A 19,049-nucleotide genomic window follows, 5' to 3' on the forward strand; every position below is an offset into this window, starting at 1 on the left:
CTCAAATGCTCCCTCTATGAATTAAGTTTGATTATTAACTTTTAACTATCAAAAGTAACTTTTTCTGTCTTTTTAAATATGCAGGTTAATTTCATAATTCTATTTTTAGTTACACGAGATCGTTGATATGAATTGAATTGAATCTTCTTGACTGATTTAAAGCAAAAGTTGGGTAGTTTCTATTGCTTCAGCCATTGTGAGAAGACGAAGTAGTCCCAAACTACATGGCAATTTTAGCTTTTAACTAATCTAGGCAATTGCATTGATTGCCTAGGCAATCTTAGGTCACGGGCATAGATAAGAAAATGGGATGAGATTACCAGCAGTTTCTATTCTCTTTCACTGCGCTGCATAAGGCGTTCGCCTTTTGTTTCTCATCCTCTTGCCTTCACGGCCATTAGTGCTAATGCCTTTGGGTGGGCCGTTGTCAAGCAAAGACCAATTTCCAATCTTTAATCCAATAATTCTAAGAGTTCTCCCTTGCGTGTCAGGGACTGGAGCTCCTTTAATGGTATCTTAAAGTCATTCTCTAAGACGTAAATCACATCAGTTAATTAAGCTGGAATAAACTTTTCATCATTGGTAATTCATTCTTATTTTCTATGATGGTTTTTTTTTTTCACTAAGGCGTTATCTAAAATTAGTGAAGTATGAATTCTTTATACATATTTTTTTTTCCATCTATGAAATTCCGTTTGGATCTTTGCTTGTTCCGCATAGAGTTTTTTGTCTATATTTGTGATATTGTAGTAAAAGAACAGGCCCACCATAAACTTCTAGAATTCGTTCAATTCCCTCTTCCTTGTGTTTTGTTAAAGTTATTATAGTTTATATAGGAGATGTTAATTTTAATGTTGCTACTGTTCTCAAAATATTTTATTTTTCCTTGCTCTCTTTCCTCATTGAGGTATTTTCCCTGTTGGAGCCCCTGGGCTTATAGCATCCTGCTTTTCCAACTAGGGTTATAGCTTAGCAAGTGATAATAATAATGATAATAATAATAATAAGTAGAGTAGCCAACAGTTTTCAAGCCTGAACTAAAAGGGCACTCAAAAGAGAGCATGCATTTGCTACGCCAAGCAGTCTTATTTTGCTCTTAACTCCATTGCGTACTTGTACTTGGATGTATTTTCTTAAAAAATTTGGTGGATTTACCCTTGGCCCATGCCCCACATGTCCTCCAAGTTTCGCTGAAATTGTTTCTGCGTAATGTTCACTAAAATACTCACAAATATGTGCTTTTACTTAACATTGCGATTGTTTTCAAAGTACTGCTACGTACTTGTACTTCGAAGTACTTTGTCCAAAATGTTACTGCTTCATCCTTGGGTCATACTCAACATGGCTACAAAGTTTGGCCAAAATCGGTATTTTAGTTTTTTTGTGTAGAGTTGCTCACAAACAAACTAACAAACGACGACAGGGGTGAATACATGTCCGTTGCAAAATCTTCGCTATTGACGAAGGCAATGTCAAAGGTCGTTTATGTCGTAGAAGTCTTTGCTTTATAAGTTACCAATAGCTGTCTACTAAGGGTAACATTTATTATTATTATTATTATTATTATTATTATTATTATAATAATAATTATTATTATTATTATTACAAGCTAAGCTACAACCCTTGTTGGAAAAGCAAAGGAAAAAATGAGACGTAACCAGAGAGAGTGCTCTAATGTAGTACTGTCTGGCCAGTCAAAGGACCCAATAACTTTAGCAGTAGAGAGATCCCACCTAGTGGGTGATGCACTGGCCAACCCTAGAACGTTTAGAATAAGAATTAAGTTTATTGGAATATCTCCTTGAGGCCTGTAGAACTGAAAACCGCCAAGAAGTAGAAGAGTTTGGGAATGCTGAGAATCTAAAATGTTTCGATTAATCTTCCCACAAATTGTCCCATTTAAATGCAATTAGTCTTATCTCAATAATTAATATTTCTTGTATTTTTTTTTTTTTTTGGGGGGGGGGCGGGGGGTTGGGATGGGGGCCGCATAAGCTTGACAAAGAAGATACTGTTATTTGAGGCAGCGGAACTTCAAAAGTTCATACTTGCAGCAAATATTTTTTTATGTTGAATAGGCTGTCATAAGTCTTTTTATCGTATATATTTGAAATATCTCGTAATGTTATTATTGTTTTTAATATATTCTATTCTAATTGTTCATTAATAATTATATCGTTTATTTATTTCGTTATATCATTTCCCCATTGGACTATTTATCCCTGTCGGACCCTTTGGGCTTATAGCATCTTGCTTTTCCAACAAGGGTTGTAGTATAGCAAGTAATAATAATAATAATAATAATAATAATAATAATAATAATAATTTGGTCTATCATGAATAATTAGAAAAAGGTCAATATCTCTTTGTTTATTTCAAAGAGATGGAACCGAGCAAGATTATTATTTATGGAATGCTGAAGAATGTTTAGAATTTCTCATAATGGAAATGAATGCCATGAAAGATTGATTCTTGAATTTGTGAATTAATCATAGCATGAATGTGATTTCTTCGGATTAGTTTATCCATGAAATCTTTCAGTGACTAGTCTGACGCAAGACATTTCACTTGAAAAAGTAGAAAACCCAAGATGTGTTTGTAAAAAAAAAAGGGGGTTTTTGAAACAATGGCAAATATTCATTTGACCTTTGATTACTAAATATGACCTTAGCATTAACGTTATCAATGCCTTGCATAAGGCAAGGCGTTCTTAATGAATAAACGAACGAGGGAGAAATGAAGTATTGTCAAGGTCAGACGAGCGTACAATAGGTCAGACAAGACAGACGTCTGTCACTAGATACTCCCGTAGAATAAATCAGGGGAATAAAGACGCAATACATAATAAAACTAGATAGAAAAAAATGAATAACAAAGATATAATCACAGGGACCCGCATAATTGAACAATCTGCTGTCGCATATCAGAACAAAGCGATAACAATAGCCATGGCGGAGTGTGTCCCTCGGTGAATGACGAGGCGAGAACATACATCACATAGCGAAGCATTAAGGTGATTATGGTTAGCGTCTGGGAAAAGGGCTATATTGCGTGGCTATCACGCTCTCGCCTCTGCTGGGTAGCATTTAGTGATTAAAATCACCTCTCTCTCTCTCTCTCTCTTTCTCTCTCTCTCTCTCTCTCTCTCTCTCTCTCTCTCTCTCTCTCTCTCTCTCTCTAACGTTAGTGATTAAAATCACCCCTCTCTCTCTCTCTCTCTCTCTCTCCTCTCTCTCTCTCTCTCTCTCTCTCTCTCTCTCTCTCTCTCTCTCTCTCCTAACGTTAGTGATTAAAATCACCTCTCTCTCTCTCTCTCTCTCTCTCCTCTCTCTCTCTCTCTCTCTCTCTCTCTCTCTCTCTCTCTCTCTCTCTCTCTCTTCTAACATTAGTGATTAAAATCACCCCTCTCTCTCTCTCTCTCTCTCTCTCTCTCTCTCTCTCTCTCTCTCTCTCTCTCTCTCTCTCTCTCTCCCGTTATTTGGAAATTTCATGTTTTTCTTATTCTTCCTGCTGACACATCTTAGTCAATTTCTCCATTGATTTTCATTTTGGTGCTCTTATTTCTAAGCAATTATTTTCATTATTACGCGATTTGGTATCTTTAATTAATGTAATATCTTTTATACTCTTACCTTTATATCTGAATGGTTTCTATTATATATATATATATATATATATATATATATATATATATATATATATATATATATATATATGTATGTATATATATATATATATATATATATATATATATATATATATATATATATATATGTATATATATATATATATATATATATATATATATATATATATATATATATCAATTTCCTAATTTTATTGCATCATTTCAACCATCTTGTTTTAAATATGAAAATAAAACGGGCTAAATTTTGCTTTCTCGGGGCAAGTATCGTCATTGTACTTTATGCAGTTCACCCTTCGGCCTATAGCTGTACCCACTTTTTATCTTTCGTCCAGTTTCCTCCAGTTGCACAGTGTTTTGAATGGTCTCCCCAGCCCCAGCGCTGGGTCACAATCTAAATTCCATACAATCCATCCATTCATGCAGATGATTACATCCTGGAAGCCTCAAATAAACATTTTCAAACTTTAAATATGCTCATTCAACGTTATCTTATTTTCAGTATGCCTTTCCTACGTTATCACATTTTCAATATGCTCATTCAACTTTATCACATTTTCAATATGCCCTTCATCACATTTTCCTTATGCTCTTTCTACGTCATCACATTTTAAATATGCTCATTTAGCTTTATAACTATTACATTTTCAATATGCCCTTTCTACGTTGTCACATTTTCAATATGCTCATTTAACTTTATAACTATTACATTTTCAATATGCCCTTTCTACGTTGTCACATTTTCAATATGCTCATTCAACTTTATCACATTTTTAATATGCCCTTTCTTCTTTATCATATTTTCCATATGTTCATTCAATTTTATCACATTTTCCAAGTACCCTTTCTACATTATCACATTTTCAATATGCTCATTCAACTTTATCACTTTTTCGATATGCCGTTTCTTCGTTATCACATTTTTGATATGCCCTTTCTTCTTTATCACATTTTCTATATGCCCTTTCTACGTTATTACATTTTCAATATTCTCATTTATCTTTATCACATTTTCAATATGCTCATTCAACTTTATCACATTTTCAATATGCCGTTTCTACGTTATCACATTTTTGATATGCGCTTTCTTCTTTATCACATTTTCTATATGCCCTTTCTACGTTATCACATTTTCAATATTCTCATTGATCTTTATCACATTTTCAATATGCCGTTTCTACGTTATCACATTTTTTATATGCCCTCTCTTCTTTATCACATTTTCTATATGCCCTTTCTACGTTATCACATTTTCTATATTCTCATTCATCTTTATCACATTTTTAATATGCTGTTTCTACGTTATCACATTTTTGATATGCCCTTTCTTCTTTATCACATTTTCTATATGCCCTTTCTACGTTATCACATTTTCAATATGCCCTTCCTACGTTTTTTTCAATATGCCCTCTCTTCTTTATCACATTTTCCATATGCTCTTTCTACGTTATCACATTTTCAATATGCTTATTCAACTTTATCACATTTTCAATATAACCTTTCTTCTTCATCACATTTTCAATATGCTCAATGAATTTTATCACATTTTCAATAAGCCTTTTCTACGTGATCAAATTTTCAATATGCTCAATTAACTTGATAGATTTTTTTTAAGCACTGGCGCTATTTTCCATAAGACTGACAAGGCTGGGGCCTAGGCGACTATACAACTTTTTTTATTTTAATATTAAATATGAAAACTGTGGGTTATTTGCTTCTGTTGTGATATCATTGTAATAAATTGTACGAAAAGAAAGCGTGAAATGTGGTGGTGGGGTGGGGGGGGGGAGAGTGTAAAGAAGCTCGAATCCTTGGGGATCCTGTCATTAATACAGCACTGCTTTGGGGGTCCTCACATCACTGCTTTTGGCCATATGATGAAAAGGAAATCTTAAGAGAATAATCAATGAATAAAACTTGCATTATGAATAAAACGAATTTAAATTCAAATAATGAAATCAATTCAACGAATAATAAATAGAAACGTCCAAGATACAATTATTTGTTGACAATTTTAAAGGAGCAGTTAAGTTGTTAACAGCAAACAACACCGGTAGATAGTTATAGTTACGCACCGAGCTGATCGTTTTCGGATGATGAGTGTTGTATGCTGGGCAGAAGGTCATTCTCTAGGTTAATGTGTTTCTGTGAATGTGTTCTTGCTTTTGTGGTCGTTGCCAATCACGCTAAGAGGATCCTCGGGAGTATTACGGGTTTTAATGACATTAAAAGTCATGATACAACAGTAGTTGCGTCCGGTTCACTGGTGAGTTATAGTGAATTGTAGTTCTGGCCATATTTGACTGTCAACATTTCAAGTTTTTGAAATTTTCTCTTCTTTCAATCTTTTCTGTATCATGATTGTAGAGATGTTAAATGGAGCGAATGTCTGAATTGTGCGGTTTATTTATTTATTTATTTATTTATTTATTTTTTTAGGAATGAAAACGTGTATCTATGTGCAGGTGATTATAATTTTTTTTTCTATCATGATTGTAAAGATGTTAATGGAGCGAATTTCTATATTTTGTGAAAATAAATTATTTTTGCATATCATTATATTTGAAAAGAATGAAAACATTGTGTGTCGACGTGCAGGTATTGAATTTATATTTTTTCTTTGTCATGATTGTGGGAAAATTAACATTTTTGGCATAACATTTGATTTGAATACAATGAAAACTTTATATATCGGTATTTTTGTTTATTTTATTGTATTGTTACATTATATTTTATTACTTCTTAACTTCTATTATTATTATTATTATTATTATTATTATTATTATTATTATTATTATTATTATTGTTGTTGTTGTTGTTTTATTATTTAAATTTCTATAATTTGTATTATTTTATAATTTATTATCATTATTTATTATTATTTATTAGTATTTATTGATTAGTATTTCTTAGTATTTAATTGCTATTAAGGGAAATTGGTGCGATTATTTCCACTACTAGGATAAAAAAATGGCAAGACCATTACAGGTATAATACATGTGACGGAAGTAGAATCTGCATTTTCTTATCAAACTACTAAGGTATAAAATTAGGACAGATGATTTAAGAAAGTTATTTTTTTTCTATTTGATAGAATAAATAAATATATATATATATATATATATATATATATATATATATATATATATATATATATATATATATATATAAACAATCCTCTTGTACGCTACGTCAAGAACTAATAAAGTTATTACGTCTTAGTTAATAAGTTTCCGTATAATGTTGCAGTAGTAAAATTCATACGTAAAATCGGACGATTTTATAGCTTGCGAGTTGGAGAATTTGACCCAATTTACTTAGACATTGCACTTTGGCTTATAGCATCTTGCTTGCAACTAGAGTTGTAGCTTAGCTAATTAATAATAATAATAATAATAATAATAATAATAATTATAATAATAATAATAATGATGATGATGATGATGCAACTATAATTCTTCTGGGGGACGAATTTAATCGGCCCAGGTTTGGTCAATCTCTTCCCTAATAATTATAATAATAATAATAATAATCTTCGCAGTAGATATTCGTAAAATATAGTAATAAATATAGTAACAACAATAACAACAACAACAATAATCATCGCGTTAGATATTCGTGATAGATTTTAGGAGAGCCACTTAAAAGAGCTTATTGATGCAATACTAGATTGATTTACTCGGAATTTATCTCTCAACGTTTTTTTTATCGTCAAGTTTCGTCAACAGAAACAAGGTTGGGTTATGGTGGCCTATTGGAAACGTCCCTGCCTGGGCATCTTCCAGACTGGGATTCAAGTCATGCTCAGGCTCGGTAGTTTCTTGTAGTGTCTGCAACCTCACCATCGTTGTGAGCTAAGGATGAGGGTTTCTGGGTAGCCTATAGGTCTACCTGTTGAGTCATCAGCAGCCAATGCCTGATTCTCCCTGGTCCTAGTTTGTATGGAGAGGCTTTGGCGCTGATCACATGTATATTCAATAGGGCATTGTCCTACTAGCCAAGGCAATTTCACTGTCCCTTGTCTCTGCCATTCATGAGCGTCCTTTAAACCTTTGAACATGCTTTGATAATGGTTCGGTAGCGTTGGGAAGGTAATACTTTGTATTCATAACTATTGACCCTCACACTCGTCTGCTTTCTTGATTTTTATTTCAGTATATCTTGTTTTTTTTCTTTTAACAAACCGATTTGTTAGAGAAAATGCTTGATATTAATTTAGCCCTTAGTTTTGGAACATTTTGTTAATAGTTAAAGAAACAAAAGTAACATTAAGCCGGAAAACTTTAGTTTAAACTATGATGAGACTTGAACCGAAGTATTGAGATTCAAAGTATATTTTGATACTTATTATTAAGTAATGAAGAGCGATTATATATTCGGAGATCGATATCCTTTACGAATTGAAGTTCTCTATTCGTAGAGATGTTTTGCAAATAATTAATTTGCTTTACTTTCTCTTGCTTGCAGATTTGTATATGCTGTTTATGTTGTCGTTCACTCATGTAATATATAATATTTCATTCAGTAAAAGAAACTGACGAAAATCTATTCGATATTTAGAGTGAAATATTAGAAATAAACATAAATATTACCGATCCACTAGAGCCAAACATGGGGTCAATACTTCTGCATCCACCCCAGCTTTGTCTGGTAACGCGAAAATCAAACCGGTGTTCTCTAATCTTGGGTAATGCCATAACCTTTGCACCATGCTCTTCCACTGTCTTGGGGTAGAGTTCTCTTGCTTGAGGGTATGCTCAGGCACACTATTCTATCTTATTTCTCTTTCTCTTGTTTTATTGAAGTTATTATAGTTTATATATCGCCTGTCTGTATAGATTGCCTTACCTTGTGTAAGACACGGGATCTTGCGTTGGCAGCCCGTAAACCCTATACCGCCGTGGTAGGCAGTATATCTTAGTAATCCATGTTTGCTAACGGTTATGCACGTATAAGCGGATGAGCAACTTGGTGGAGTAATGAGAGCTTTGGGTGTGGAGGAAATGCCCCCCCCCCCCTAAATATCGATGATGTCACTGTCAGCAGGGTGACGGATTGGGTTTAAGGCGATAGGCAACGGTCTCTTTGGCATTTACTCTTGATGCCTGGAGGTTAATCTTACTGGAATTAGTGTGGACCGGCGGCAGGGATCGCTTGTCTTAGATAGACAATGCTCATCACAAGGAACTGGCTACCCTTTCATGAATTTAGCCAATGAATCCTCTGAGGCCCTTTGCGTCAATAGGCATAGAAGATGATGATGATGATATTTGAAAGATATAATTTAATGTTGTTACTGTTCTTAGACTATTTCATCTTAAGTGTTGATTACTTCTCTTGTAGATTGTTTTAATCCTTGTTTCCTTTCCTCACTGGGTTATTTTCGGTGTTACAACCCTTGGTCTTATAGCATCTACTTTTCCATCTAGGGTTGTAGCTTAGCAATTAGCAACAACAAAAACGGCTGATATATTTCCAGACCGTGGGCCGACCATCTGCAAGGGTAGATCTGATATTTTGTAGACTTTGCGTAACAAGAAAATCGCATTTTATCTTTTAGATATATACCCCCAAAAAAGTTTTAGCCTATTAATAACTGTGCGTAACGACTTCTGTATTTCAAGTGCCTGTAGAAAAGATACAAATAATAAACAAAGGCTTGAAAATGGCGGAGGAGAAAATGGCTATACTTGTAGGTAAAGAAATTATCACGATAAGAAAGAAGTTTTTTAATAAATACTTATGATCCTGATGCATTAGTGCGATAAATTGCCTTTCCCAATGCTACATAGTGGCAATGGAACGTAAGAAAAATATGAGAAAAATATAATTGTTGAGAACTTACTTATTAATGCATGCATAAAATATTCAATTTGGTATGCTTTTAGATTAGAATTGTTTATAACTTATTGATACTTCGTTCAAAGGAATAAAATAGCGAAATGATGGATGGAAATAGCGATAAAATAGAGACGAAATAAATTACTTATTTTCTTATGTAAGATTTACCAAATAACTTTGTTACCTCAACCTATAAGTTATAAGTATATATGCTCCCTAATTTATAGCCAATAATATTAGTCATTCAATTCGATTATGTAAATAAATGATGTTTAATTCATCATGCCAGGGGTGATGCTACAACAATAGATAAGGGATAAGTTAAAGTAATTTGAAATTAGATTCTTTATTATAATATAAAATTTATACAATTAACAAATCAAAATTAAAGCCATCAACAAATTAATTTCCTTTTAAATCCCAAGATTTACTTGTTCCTTAAAACTAAAATCCTTTAACTAAGTGTGTGATCAACAAGTGATCACTTGGAAAATTATTCCTTTCGAAAAAAAAGTAACCGATGTTATTTGACTTCAGAATCATATTATCTTGTGAAACTTAACAGAAAAACATATCCTTGCAAATTCTTCCCTGCCTATCCCATGTTTATTCAGTCCACTCCTCTTTTCCAGCGGGTTCTGTTTTCTGATGCAAATGCAGACCCTTTCCCAGTCTTCCGGCAATTCTCTGCTTCCAGTTTTTCTGAGTGTCCTCCACATTTTGGAAATCTTCACTCGCTTCTGTTTCTTCATCTGCCTCACTTTCCGAAGGATTTTCCTGTTCTTGTGAGGGGTTCGCTTTCTGATCCAAATGCAGACCCTTTCCCAGCCTTCCGGCAATTCTCTGCTTCCAGTTTTTCTGAGTGTCCTCCACATTTTGGAAATCTTCACTCGCTTCTCTTTCTTCTTCTGCTTCACTTTCCGACGGATTTGCCTGTTCTTGTGAGGGGTTCTCCTTGGCGAATTCCTCCTGAAGATTCTTGTCCAATTTGGGAGTTTCTATCTGGTCATGCAGCCCATCACCCTGCAGTTCCATTTCCTTGGTTGTCCTTTTGTGGCCATCATTCTTGTGATGTCTTATTTTTGCTCTAAGGTCATCAATCTTCCATTTTTGACGGTTTATCTTATTATTCTTCTCTTCAATTACATCTTGTAGCATCGAGTTTTCATCAATCTTCATCTTATTAAGAATCTCATTTTCCATTTTAAGCTGTATGATTTGTTCTCTCAGGTGATTTATCTCTCCAGTGCAGCGTAATTCGTACTGCTTCTCGAGATCTTGATTTTCTTTCATTAGTTCCTCAATACGATTTTTCAGGTTCCTGATTTCTTTTTCTGCATTGCTCTCCTGTCTGTTCCTTTCTTCCTTCAACTCATAAACTTGCCTTTCCTTATCCTTCAGCTGTGTTTGCAGAAGGGTAATCTGGATGCCCAATTCATCATTAGTCTTCTCCATCAGTTGTACCTTTTTGTTCAAGTTTTCTATTTGAGTGTTCATTTCTGCTCTCTCTCCACTCTTCTTCTCCAGATTCACCTTCAGCTCTGCAATCTGCTTCTCGTGCTCATTCAACTTTTTGATGAGGCCATCTTTTTCTTCGATGAATTTTTCAGCAACGCTCCTCATCTTGCTTTCATCTTTGTTCAGTTCAGAAACTTCTCGTTCCTTATCTAACAGCTGTGCTTGCAGATCGGCAATCTGGATGACTAATTCTCCATTAGTGTTTTCAATCCGTTGCACCTTTTCCTTCAAGATGTTTTCTTGTCCAATCAGAGCTGCTCTCTGTAGACTACGTTCCCTCAATTCGATTTTCAACTCTTCAATCTGTTTCTCGTTGTCATCTAACTGCTGAGCTTGACGCCGATCCTGTTTTTCAACATTTGTTCCAGCACCGTTCTTCAGAATTCCAAGTTCTTCTCTCATCTTCCCAATTTCAATTTGAACACCTATTATCACTGCTTGAATCTCTGCTGCTTGCATGAAGGAGACATTGTGCATGTGGATCGCTTCTAACTTCTCTTTCAGCATATCCACTTTATGGTTCAAGGCCGCTATTTCCAACCTCTCTCTATCTTCATGCTTCCTCAATATCTCCTTGAGATGATGATCATTGTCTTCTTTCTTCTTGCTGAAGCGAGCCATTTCTTCATGCTTTTCCAGTTGATTCTTCAAATCCAGAATCTCCTGCACGAGGGCAGCATTCTCCGCTCTCAGAGTTATGATGTTCTCATGAAGTTTGATGTTTTCCTCAATGTGTTTCTGGAGCAGTCGTCTGAATTCAGGAGGCTGGAGAGATTGCTTGATCGGGAACTGGTTGCATGATTTTTGCACTTGCATTTCCTGAAGCTGCTTTTGCAAAGCAGCATTTTTTTCAGCCAGATTTTCCAATTTCTTCTTCAAAGAAACTATGCCATCAACAACAGATCTCCGCCTGAAGTCTCTCAGCAACTGCGGGCAAGGAAATTCCTTCTGCCACATCTGGTTCAGAAACCTCCGCAGATTATCCAGGAATTCTTGATGCTCCGGTAATCCTGCCATTCTTCAATAGTTTCAACTGTTTCTTAGCTGCTTTGGTGAGCGTCTGAAAATTTCTTTCGTCTTGAAAGGAATTATGTTAGCTTCTCTCCAAAGCCTTATATACGATTTCATTCGGAAATTACGTCGTGAAAATTAGTAGAAATATCCTCTAAGAAATTTCAATCTAAGAAATTTGAAGTTTTGTTTAATTATTCTAAAAAAATATTGAATTATAAAAAAAGCCTTTATTTTGAGTATTTCTGTCTCTGTTAATTGAAAATAATCCGGACCATTCTATCTAAAATCTTTTTACCTTTAATAACACTTCTGATTGGGTAAAGGCTGGTGGTGGCATAAGGCCCCATTAATCTATGCTAAGTGCCTGCATAGTGTTATTAGAACCAATGGCTCTTAGGAGCTTTTTCTTGTTATTCTGGGAAATACTTTTCGTGGACCAGATTCTTCTTTTGAGCTATTTCGAGAAAACTATGTTTTTGAGATGACTCCTCTCACTACCAAATATTATTTGGAAACTGGGGTTGCAAACAGTTTCTTGACAAACACTTTCTTGATAGTTTCTTGGCAAGCACTTTCACAACAGTTTGCAAACAATATCGTAACAGTTTCATGGAAAATACTTTTCAAACAGTTTGCAAATAGTTCTCAGAGTTTCTTGATTAACTTTTATAACTTTTCAGACAGCTTCTTGGCAAACACTTTCCTGACATTTTTCAAACACTTTCCAGACAATGTTTTAGCAAGCAATTTGTAAACACTTCATAGACGATTTCTTGGCAATTACTTCCCTAACAGTTTACAAACACATTCCAGCTAGTTTCTTGGCAAACATTTTGCAAACAGTTTTCAAACAGTTTCTTGGCAAACACTTTCCTAATAGTTTACAGATTGATTTCTTGGCAAACATTTTCCAAACAGTTTCTTGGCGGATACTTTCCAAAGAGTCTAATGGTGAACATTCTGAAAGAGTTTCCTGCCAAACACTTCAAATAGTTTTTTGGTAAACACTTTGCAAATATTTTTTTGGCAAACACATTCCAAGCAATCTCTTGATAGACAATATGAAACAGTTCCGTGCCAAACATCTTTCAAATAGTTTCTTGGTAAACACTTTGAAAACAATTAATTGGCAAACTCATTCCAAACAATCTCTTGGTGAACAATTTGAAACAGTTTCGTGCCAAACACTTTTCAAATAGTTTCTTGGTAAATCCTTTTTGCACACAATTTCTTGCCAAACACATTACAATGTTTCATGCCGATGGTCACTTTACTTTCTTCCTCCACATACAGATATCATCTCTACTTTTACTTCAAGTACAATTATCCGTTTTATATTTACTTCTTTAAAGTACAAATACCTTTCTACATATACTTCCCTTAAGTAAAATTATCCTTTTTACATATGCTTCCTCGAAGAACAATTAACCTTTCAACATTTACTTCCTTAGAGTACAATTATCCTTTCTACATTCTCTTCCTTCAAGTACAATTATTCTTTCTACATTTACCTCTTTAAAGTTTAATTATCCTTTTCACATTTATTTCCTTGAAGTACAATTATCTTTTCTACATTTTCTTCCTTAGAATAGAATGATCCTTTCTACAAAAACTCCCTGTAAGTACAATGATCTTTTGTACATTTACTTCCCTTAAAGTGCAATTATCCTTTCTACAGTTACTTCCCTTAAAGAGAATTATCCTTTCTACAGTTACCTATCTTAAATAGAATTATCCTTTCTACAGTTACTTCCGTGAAAGTAGAATTATCCTCTCTACAGCTACATCCCTTTAAGTACAATTATCATTTCTACAGTTACTTTCCTTTAAGTGCAATTATCCTTTCTACAGTTACTTTCCTTAAAGTAGAATTATCCTTTCTACAGTTACTTCCCTTAAAGTACAATATCCTTTCTACAGTTACTTTCCTTAAAGTACAAATATCTTTTCTACAGTTATTTCCCCCAAAGTACAATTATCATTTCTACAGTTACTTTCCTTAAAGTACAATTATCCCTTCTACTGTTACTTTCCTTAAAGTAGAATTATCCTTTCTACAGTTACTTTCCTTAAAGTACAATTATTCTTTCTACTGTTACTCTCCTTAAAGTAGAATTATTCTATCGACAGTTACTTTCCTTAAAGTACAATTATCTTTTCTACTGTTACTTTCCTTAAAGTAGAGTTATCCTTTCTACAGTTACTTTTCTTAATGTACAATTATCCTTTCTACAGTTACTTTCCTTAAAGTACAATTATCCCTTCTACTGTTACTTTCCTTAAAGTAGAATTATCCTTTCTACAGTTACTTTCTTTAAAGTACAATTATCCTTTCTACTGTTACTTTCCTTAAAGTAGAATTATTCTATCGACAGTTACTTTCCTTAAAGTACAATTATCTTTTCTACTGTTACTTTCCTTAAAGTAGAGTTATCCTTTCTACAGTTACTTTTCTTAATGTACAATTATCCTTTCTACAGTTACTTTCCTTAAAGTACAATTATCCCTTCTACTGTTACTTTCCTTAAAGTAGAATTATCCTTTCTACAGTTACTTTCCTTAAAGTACAATTATTCTTTCTACTGTTACTTTCCTTAAAGTAGAATTATTCTATCGACAGTTACTTTCCTTAAAGTACAATTATCTTTTCTACTGTTACTTTCCTTAAAGTAGAGTTATCCTTTCTACAGTTACTTTTCTTAATGTACAATTATCCTTTCTACAGTTACTTTCCTTAAAGTACAATTATCCCTTCTACTGTTACTTTCCTTAAAGTAGAATTATCCTTTCTACAGTTACTTTCCTTAAAGTACAATTATCCTTTCTACTGTTACTTTCCTTAAAGTACAATTATCCTTTCTACTGTTACTTTCCTTAAAGTAGAGTTATCCTTTCTACAGTTACTTTCCTTAAAGTACAATTATCCTTTCTACCGTTACTTTCTTTAAACTAGAATTATCCTTTCTACAGTTACTTCCCTTAAAGTACAATTATCCTTTCTATTGTTACCTTCCTTAAAGTAGAATTATCCTTTCTACAGTTACTTCCTTTAAAGTAGAATTATCCTTTCAACAGTTACTTTCCTTAAAGTACAATTATCATTTCTACCATTACTTTCTTTAAACTAGAATTATCCTTTCTACAGTTATTTCCCTTAAAGTACAATTATCTTTTCTACAGTTACTTTCCTTAAAATACAATTTTCCTTTTTACAGTTAATTCCCTGACAGTACAATTATAATTTCTACAGTCACTTCCCTTAAGGTACAATTATCCTTTATACAGTTATTTTCCTTAAAGTACAATTATCCTTGCTTCACATGAATATCATAATCTAACCTCGAAAATTTAGTTTAAGAGGTATTTACAACATACATTGTAAGCTGAAAGATTGTGTTAAACCATTTTATCTTTGAAATGTTTGTAGAAAAGATAATGATAGAAACGTATTGCTTGAAATTGGTCGAGGAAAATATGGCTATACTTCTTCTTAAATAAATTATCACGAAAAAAAGTTATAGTTTTGTAATAATTTTGATTTTGATGCATTAGTGAGATAAAATGACTTTATCAATGCTACATAGTGGCAGTGGAACGTAAGAAAAATATGAGAAAAATAAAATTCTTGTTGAGAACTTGCTTATCAATGCATGCATAAGATATTCAGTTTGGTATGCTTTTAGATTAGAATTGTTTATAACTTATTGATACTTCGTTGAAAGGAAAAAAATAGAGAAATGGTGGGTGAAATTAGTGATAAAATAGAGACGAAATAAATTATTTATTTTCTTATGTAAGATCTACTAGAAAACTTTCAGTTACCTGAACAAATAGGTTATAAGTATTTATGCTCCCCAGTTTATAGCCAATAATATCAAGTCATTCAATTCGATTATGTAAAAAAATTAAGTTTAATTCATCATGCCAGAAGTGATGCTACAACAATAGGTAAAGGATAAGTTAAAGTAATTTGAAATTAAGTTCTTTATTATAATATAAAATTTATACAAATAAACAAATCAAAATTGAAGTCATCAACAAATTAATTTCCTTTTAAATCCAAAGATTTACTTGTTCCTTAAAACTAAAAGCCTTTAACTAAGTGCGTGAGAAAATTAATCCTTTCTAAAAAAAAATAACCGATGTCATTTGACTTCAGAATCATATATCTTGTGAAACTTAACAGATAAAACATATCCTTGATAATTCTTCCTAATCTATCCCATGATTATTCAGTCCACTCCTCTTTTCCAGCGGGTTCTGTTTTCTGGTGCAAATGCAGACCCTTTCCCAGTCTTCCGGCAATTCTCTGCTTCCAGTTTTTCTGAGTGTCCTCCACATTATGGATATCTTCACTCACTTCTCTTTCTTCTTCTGCTTCACTTTCCGACAGATTTGCCTGTTCTTGTGAGGGGTTCTCCTTGGCGAATTCCTCCTGAAGATTCTTGTCCAATTTGGGAGTTTCTATCTGGCGATGCAGCCCATCACCCTGCAGTTCCACTTCCTTGGTTGTCCTTTTGTGGCCTTTATTCCTAAGATGTCTTATTTCTGCTCTAAGGTCATCAATCTTCCACTTCTGACGGCTTATCTTATTATTCTTCTCTTCTATTACACCTTCTAGCTTCGCGTTTTCATTTAATTTGTCAATCTTTATCTTATTAAGAATCTCATTTTCCATTTTAAGCTGTATGATTTTTTCTCTCAGGTGATTTATCTCTCCAGTGCAGCCTAATTCGTACTGCTTCTCAAGATCTTGATTTTCTTTCATTAGTTCGTCCACACGATCTTTCAGGTTCCTGATTTCTTTTTCTGCATTACTCTCCTGTCTGTTCCTTTCTTCCTTCAACTCATGAACTTGCCTTTCCTTATCCATAAGCTGTGTTTGCAGAAGGGTAATCTGGATGCCCAATTCATCGTTAGTCTTCTCCATCAGCTGTACTTTTTCGTTCAAGTTTTCTATTTGAGTGTTCATTTCTGCTCTCTCTACACTCTTCTTCTCCAGATTCACCTTCAGCTCTGCAATCTGCTTCTTGTGCTCTTTTAGCTTTTAGATGAGGCCATCTTTTTCTTCTATGCATTTTTCAGCAACGCTCCTCATTCTGCTTTCATCTTTGTTCAGTTCAGAAACTTCTCGTTCCTTATCTAACAGCTGTGCTTGCAGATCGGCAATCTGGATGACTAATTCTCCGTTATTGTCTTCAATCCGTTGCACCTTTTCCTTCAAGATGTTTTCTTGACCAATCAGGGCTGCTCTCTGTAGACTACGTTCCCTCAGTTCGATTTTCAACTCCTCAATCTGTTTCTCGTAATCATCTAACTGCTGAGCCTGACGCCGATCCTGTTTTTCATCATTTGTTTCACCAGCTTTCTTCAGAATTCTGAGTTCTTCTCTCATCTTCCCAATTTCAATTTGAACACCTGTTATCAGTGTTTGAATCTCTGCTGCTTGCATGAAGGGGACACTGGGCATCTGGATCGCTTCTATCTTTTCTTTCAGCATATCCACTTTATGGTTCAATGCCGCTATTTCCAACCTCTCTCTATCTTCAAGTTTCCTCAATAACTCCTCGAGATGATGCTCATTGTCTTCTTTCTTCTTGCTGAAGCGAGCCATTTCTTGATGCTTTTCCAGTTGATTCTTCAAATCCCGAATCTCTTGGATGAGGGCAGTATTTTCCGCTCTCAGAGTTATGATGTTCTCATGAAGTTTGATGTTTTCCTCAATGTGTTTCTGGAGCAGTCGTCTGAATTCAGGAGGCTGGAGAGATTGCTTGTTCGGGGACTGGTTGCATGATTTTTGCACTTGCATTTCCAAAAGCTGCTTTTGCAAAGCATCATTTTCTTCTGCCAGATTTTCCAATTGCTTCTTCAAAGAAACTATGCCATCAACAACTGATCTCCGCCTGAAGTCTCCTAGCAACTGCGGGGAAGGAAATTCCTTCTGCCACATCTGGTTCAGAAACCTCCACAGATTATCTAGGAATTCTTGATGCTCCGGTAATCCTGCCATTCTTCAGTGGTTTCAACTGTTTCTTAGCTGCTTTGGTGAGCGTCTAAAAATTTCTTTCGTCTTGAAAGGAATTATGTTAGCTGTTCGCCAAAGCCTTATATACAATTTCATTCCGAAATTTCGTTGAAAAAATTGGTAGGAATATTCACCAAGAAATTTCAATCTAAGAAATTTGAAGTTTTGTTTAATTATTCTTGAAAAATATTGAATTATAAAAAAAGACTTTTCCTTGAGTATTTTTGTCTCTGTTAATTGAAAAAAATCCAGGACATTCTATCTAAAATCTTTCTACCTTTAATAACACTTTTGATTTGGTAAAGGCCCGTGCTGGCATAAGGCCCCATTAATCTATACTAAGTATCTGCAAAGTGTTATCAGAACCAATGATTCATAGGAGCTTTTTCTTGTTATTCTGGGAAATACTTTTCGTGGACCAGATTCTTCTTCAGAGCTATTTCGAGAAAACACTATTTTTGATCTGACTCCTCTCACTACAAAATACTATTTGGAAACTGGGGTTGCAAACAGTTTCTTGACAAACACTTTCCTGATAGTTTCTTGGCAAACACTTTGACAACAGTTTGTAAACAATAAATCACCTAACAGTTTCATGGAAAATACTTTTCAAACAGTTTGCAAATAGTTCTTAGAGTTTCTGGCTAACACTTTTATAAATGTTTTCAGACAGCTTCTTGGTGAAAACTTTCCTAACAGTTTTCAAACACTTTCCAGACAATGTCTTAGCAAACAATTTGTAAACACTTCGTAGACGATTTCTTGGCAAACACTTCCCTAACAGTTTTCAAACACATTCCAGACAGTTTCTTGGCAAACAATTTGCAAACAGTTTTGAAACAGTTTCTTGGCAAACACTTTCCTAATAGTTTACATATTGATTTCTTGGGAAACATTTTCCAAACAGTTTCTTGGCGGATACTTTCCAATCAGTCTAATGGTAAACTACTTGAAAGAGTTTCATGCCAAACACTTCCAAAAGTTTTTTGGTATACACTTAGCAAA

At 34.0% G+C, this 19,049-nt stretch overlaps 3 protein-coding genes across 3 annotated transcripts; all 3 read right to left on the reverse strand.

The window, feature by feature from the left end:
* Nucleotides 1–10,093: 10,093 nt before the first annotated feature.
* LOC137615059 (uncharacterized) lies at nt 10,094–12,022 on the reverse strand. The gene has a single exon (XM_068344692.1). It carries the CDS (start codon nt 12,020–12,022, stop codon nt 10,094–10,096), a length of 1,929 nt encoding a protein of 642 aa, XP_068200793.1.
* A 4,225-nt stretch (nt 12,023–16,247) lies between these two features.
* LOC137615061 (myosin heavy chain, clone 203-like) lies at nt 16,248–16,991 on the reverse strand. Its single transcript, XM_068344693.1, has one exon. The coding sequence runs from the start codon at nt 16,989–16,991 to the stop codon at nt 16,248–16,250; it is 744 nt and encodes a 247-aa protein (XP_068200794.1).
* A 75-nt stretch (nt 16,992–17,066) lies between these two features.
* LOC137615062 (paramyosin-like) lies at nt 17,067–18,029 on the reverse strand. The gene has a single exon (XM_068344694.1). The coding sequence runs from the start codon at nt 18,027–18,029 to the stop codon at nt 17,067–17,069; it is 963 nt and encodes a 320-aa protein (XP_068200795.1).
* Between the last annotated feature and the right edge of the window lie 1,020 nt (nt 18,030–19,049).

Source organism: Palaemon carinicauda, chromosome 21 (genome assembly GCF_036898095.1).
Source record: "Palaemon carinicauda isolate YSFRI2023 chromosome 21, ASM3689809v2, whole genome shotgun sequence".
NCBI lineage: Eukaryota > Metazoa > Arthropoda > Malacostraca > Decapoda > Palaemonidae > Palaemon > Palaemon carinicauda.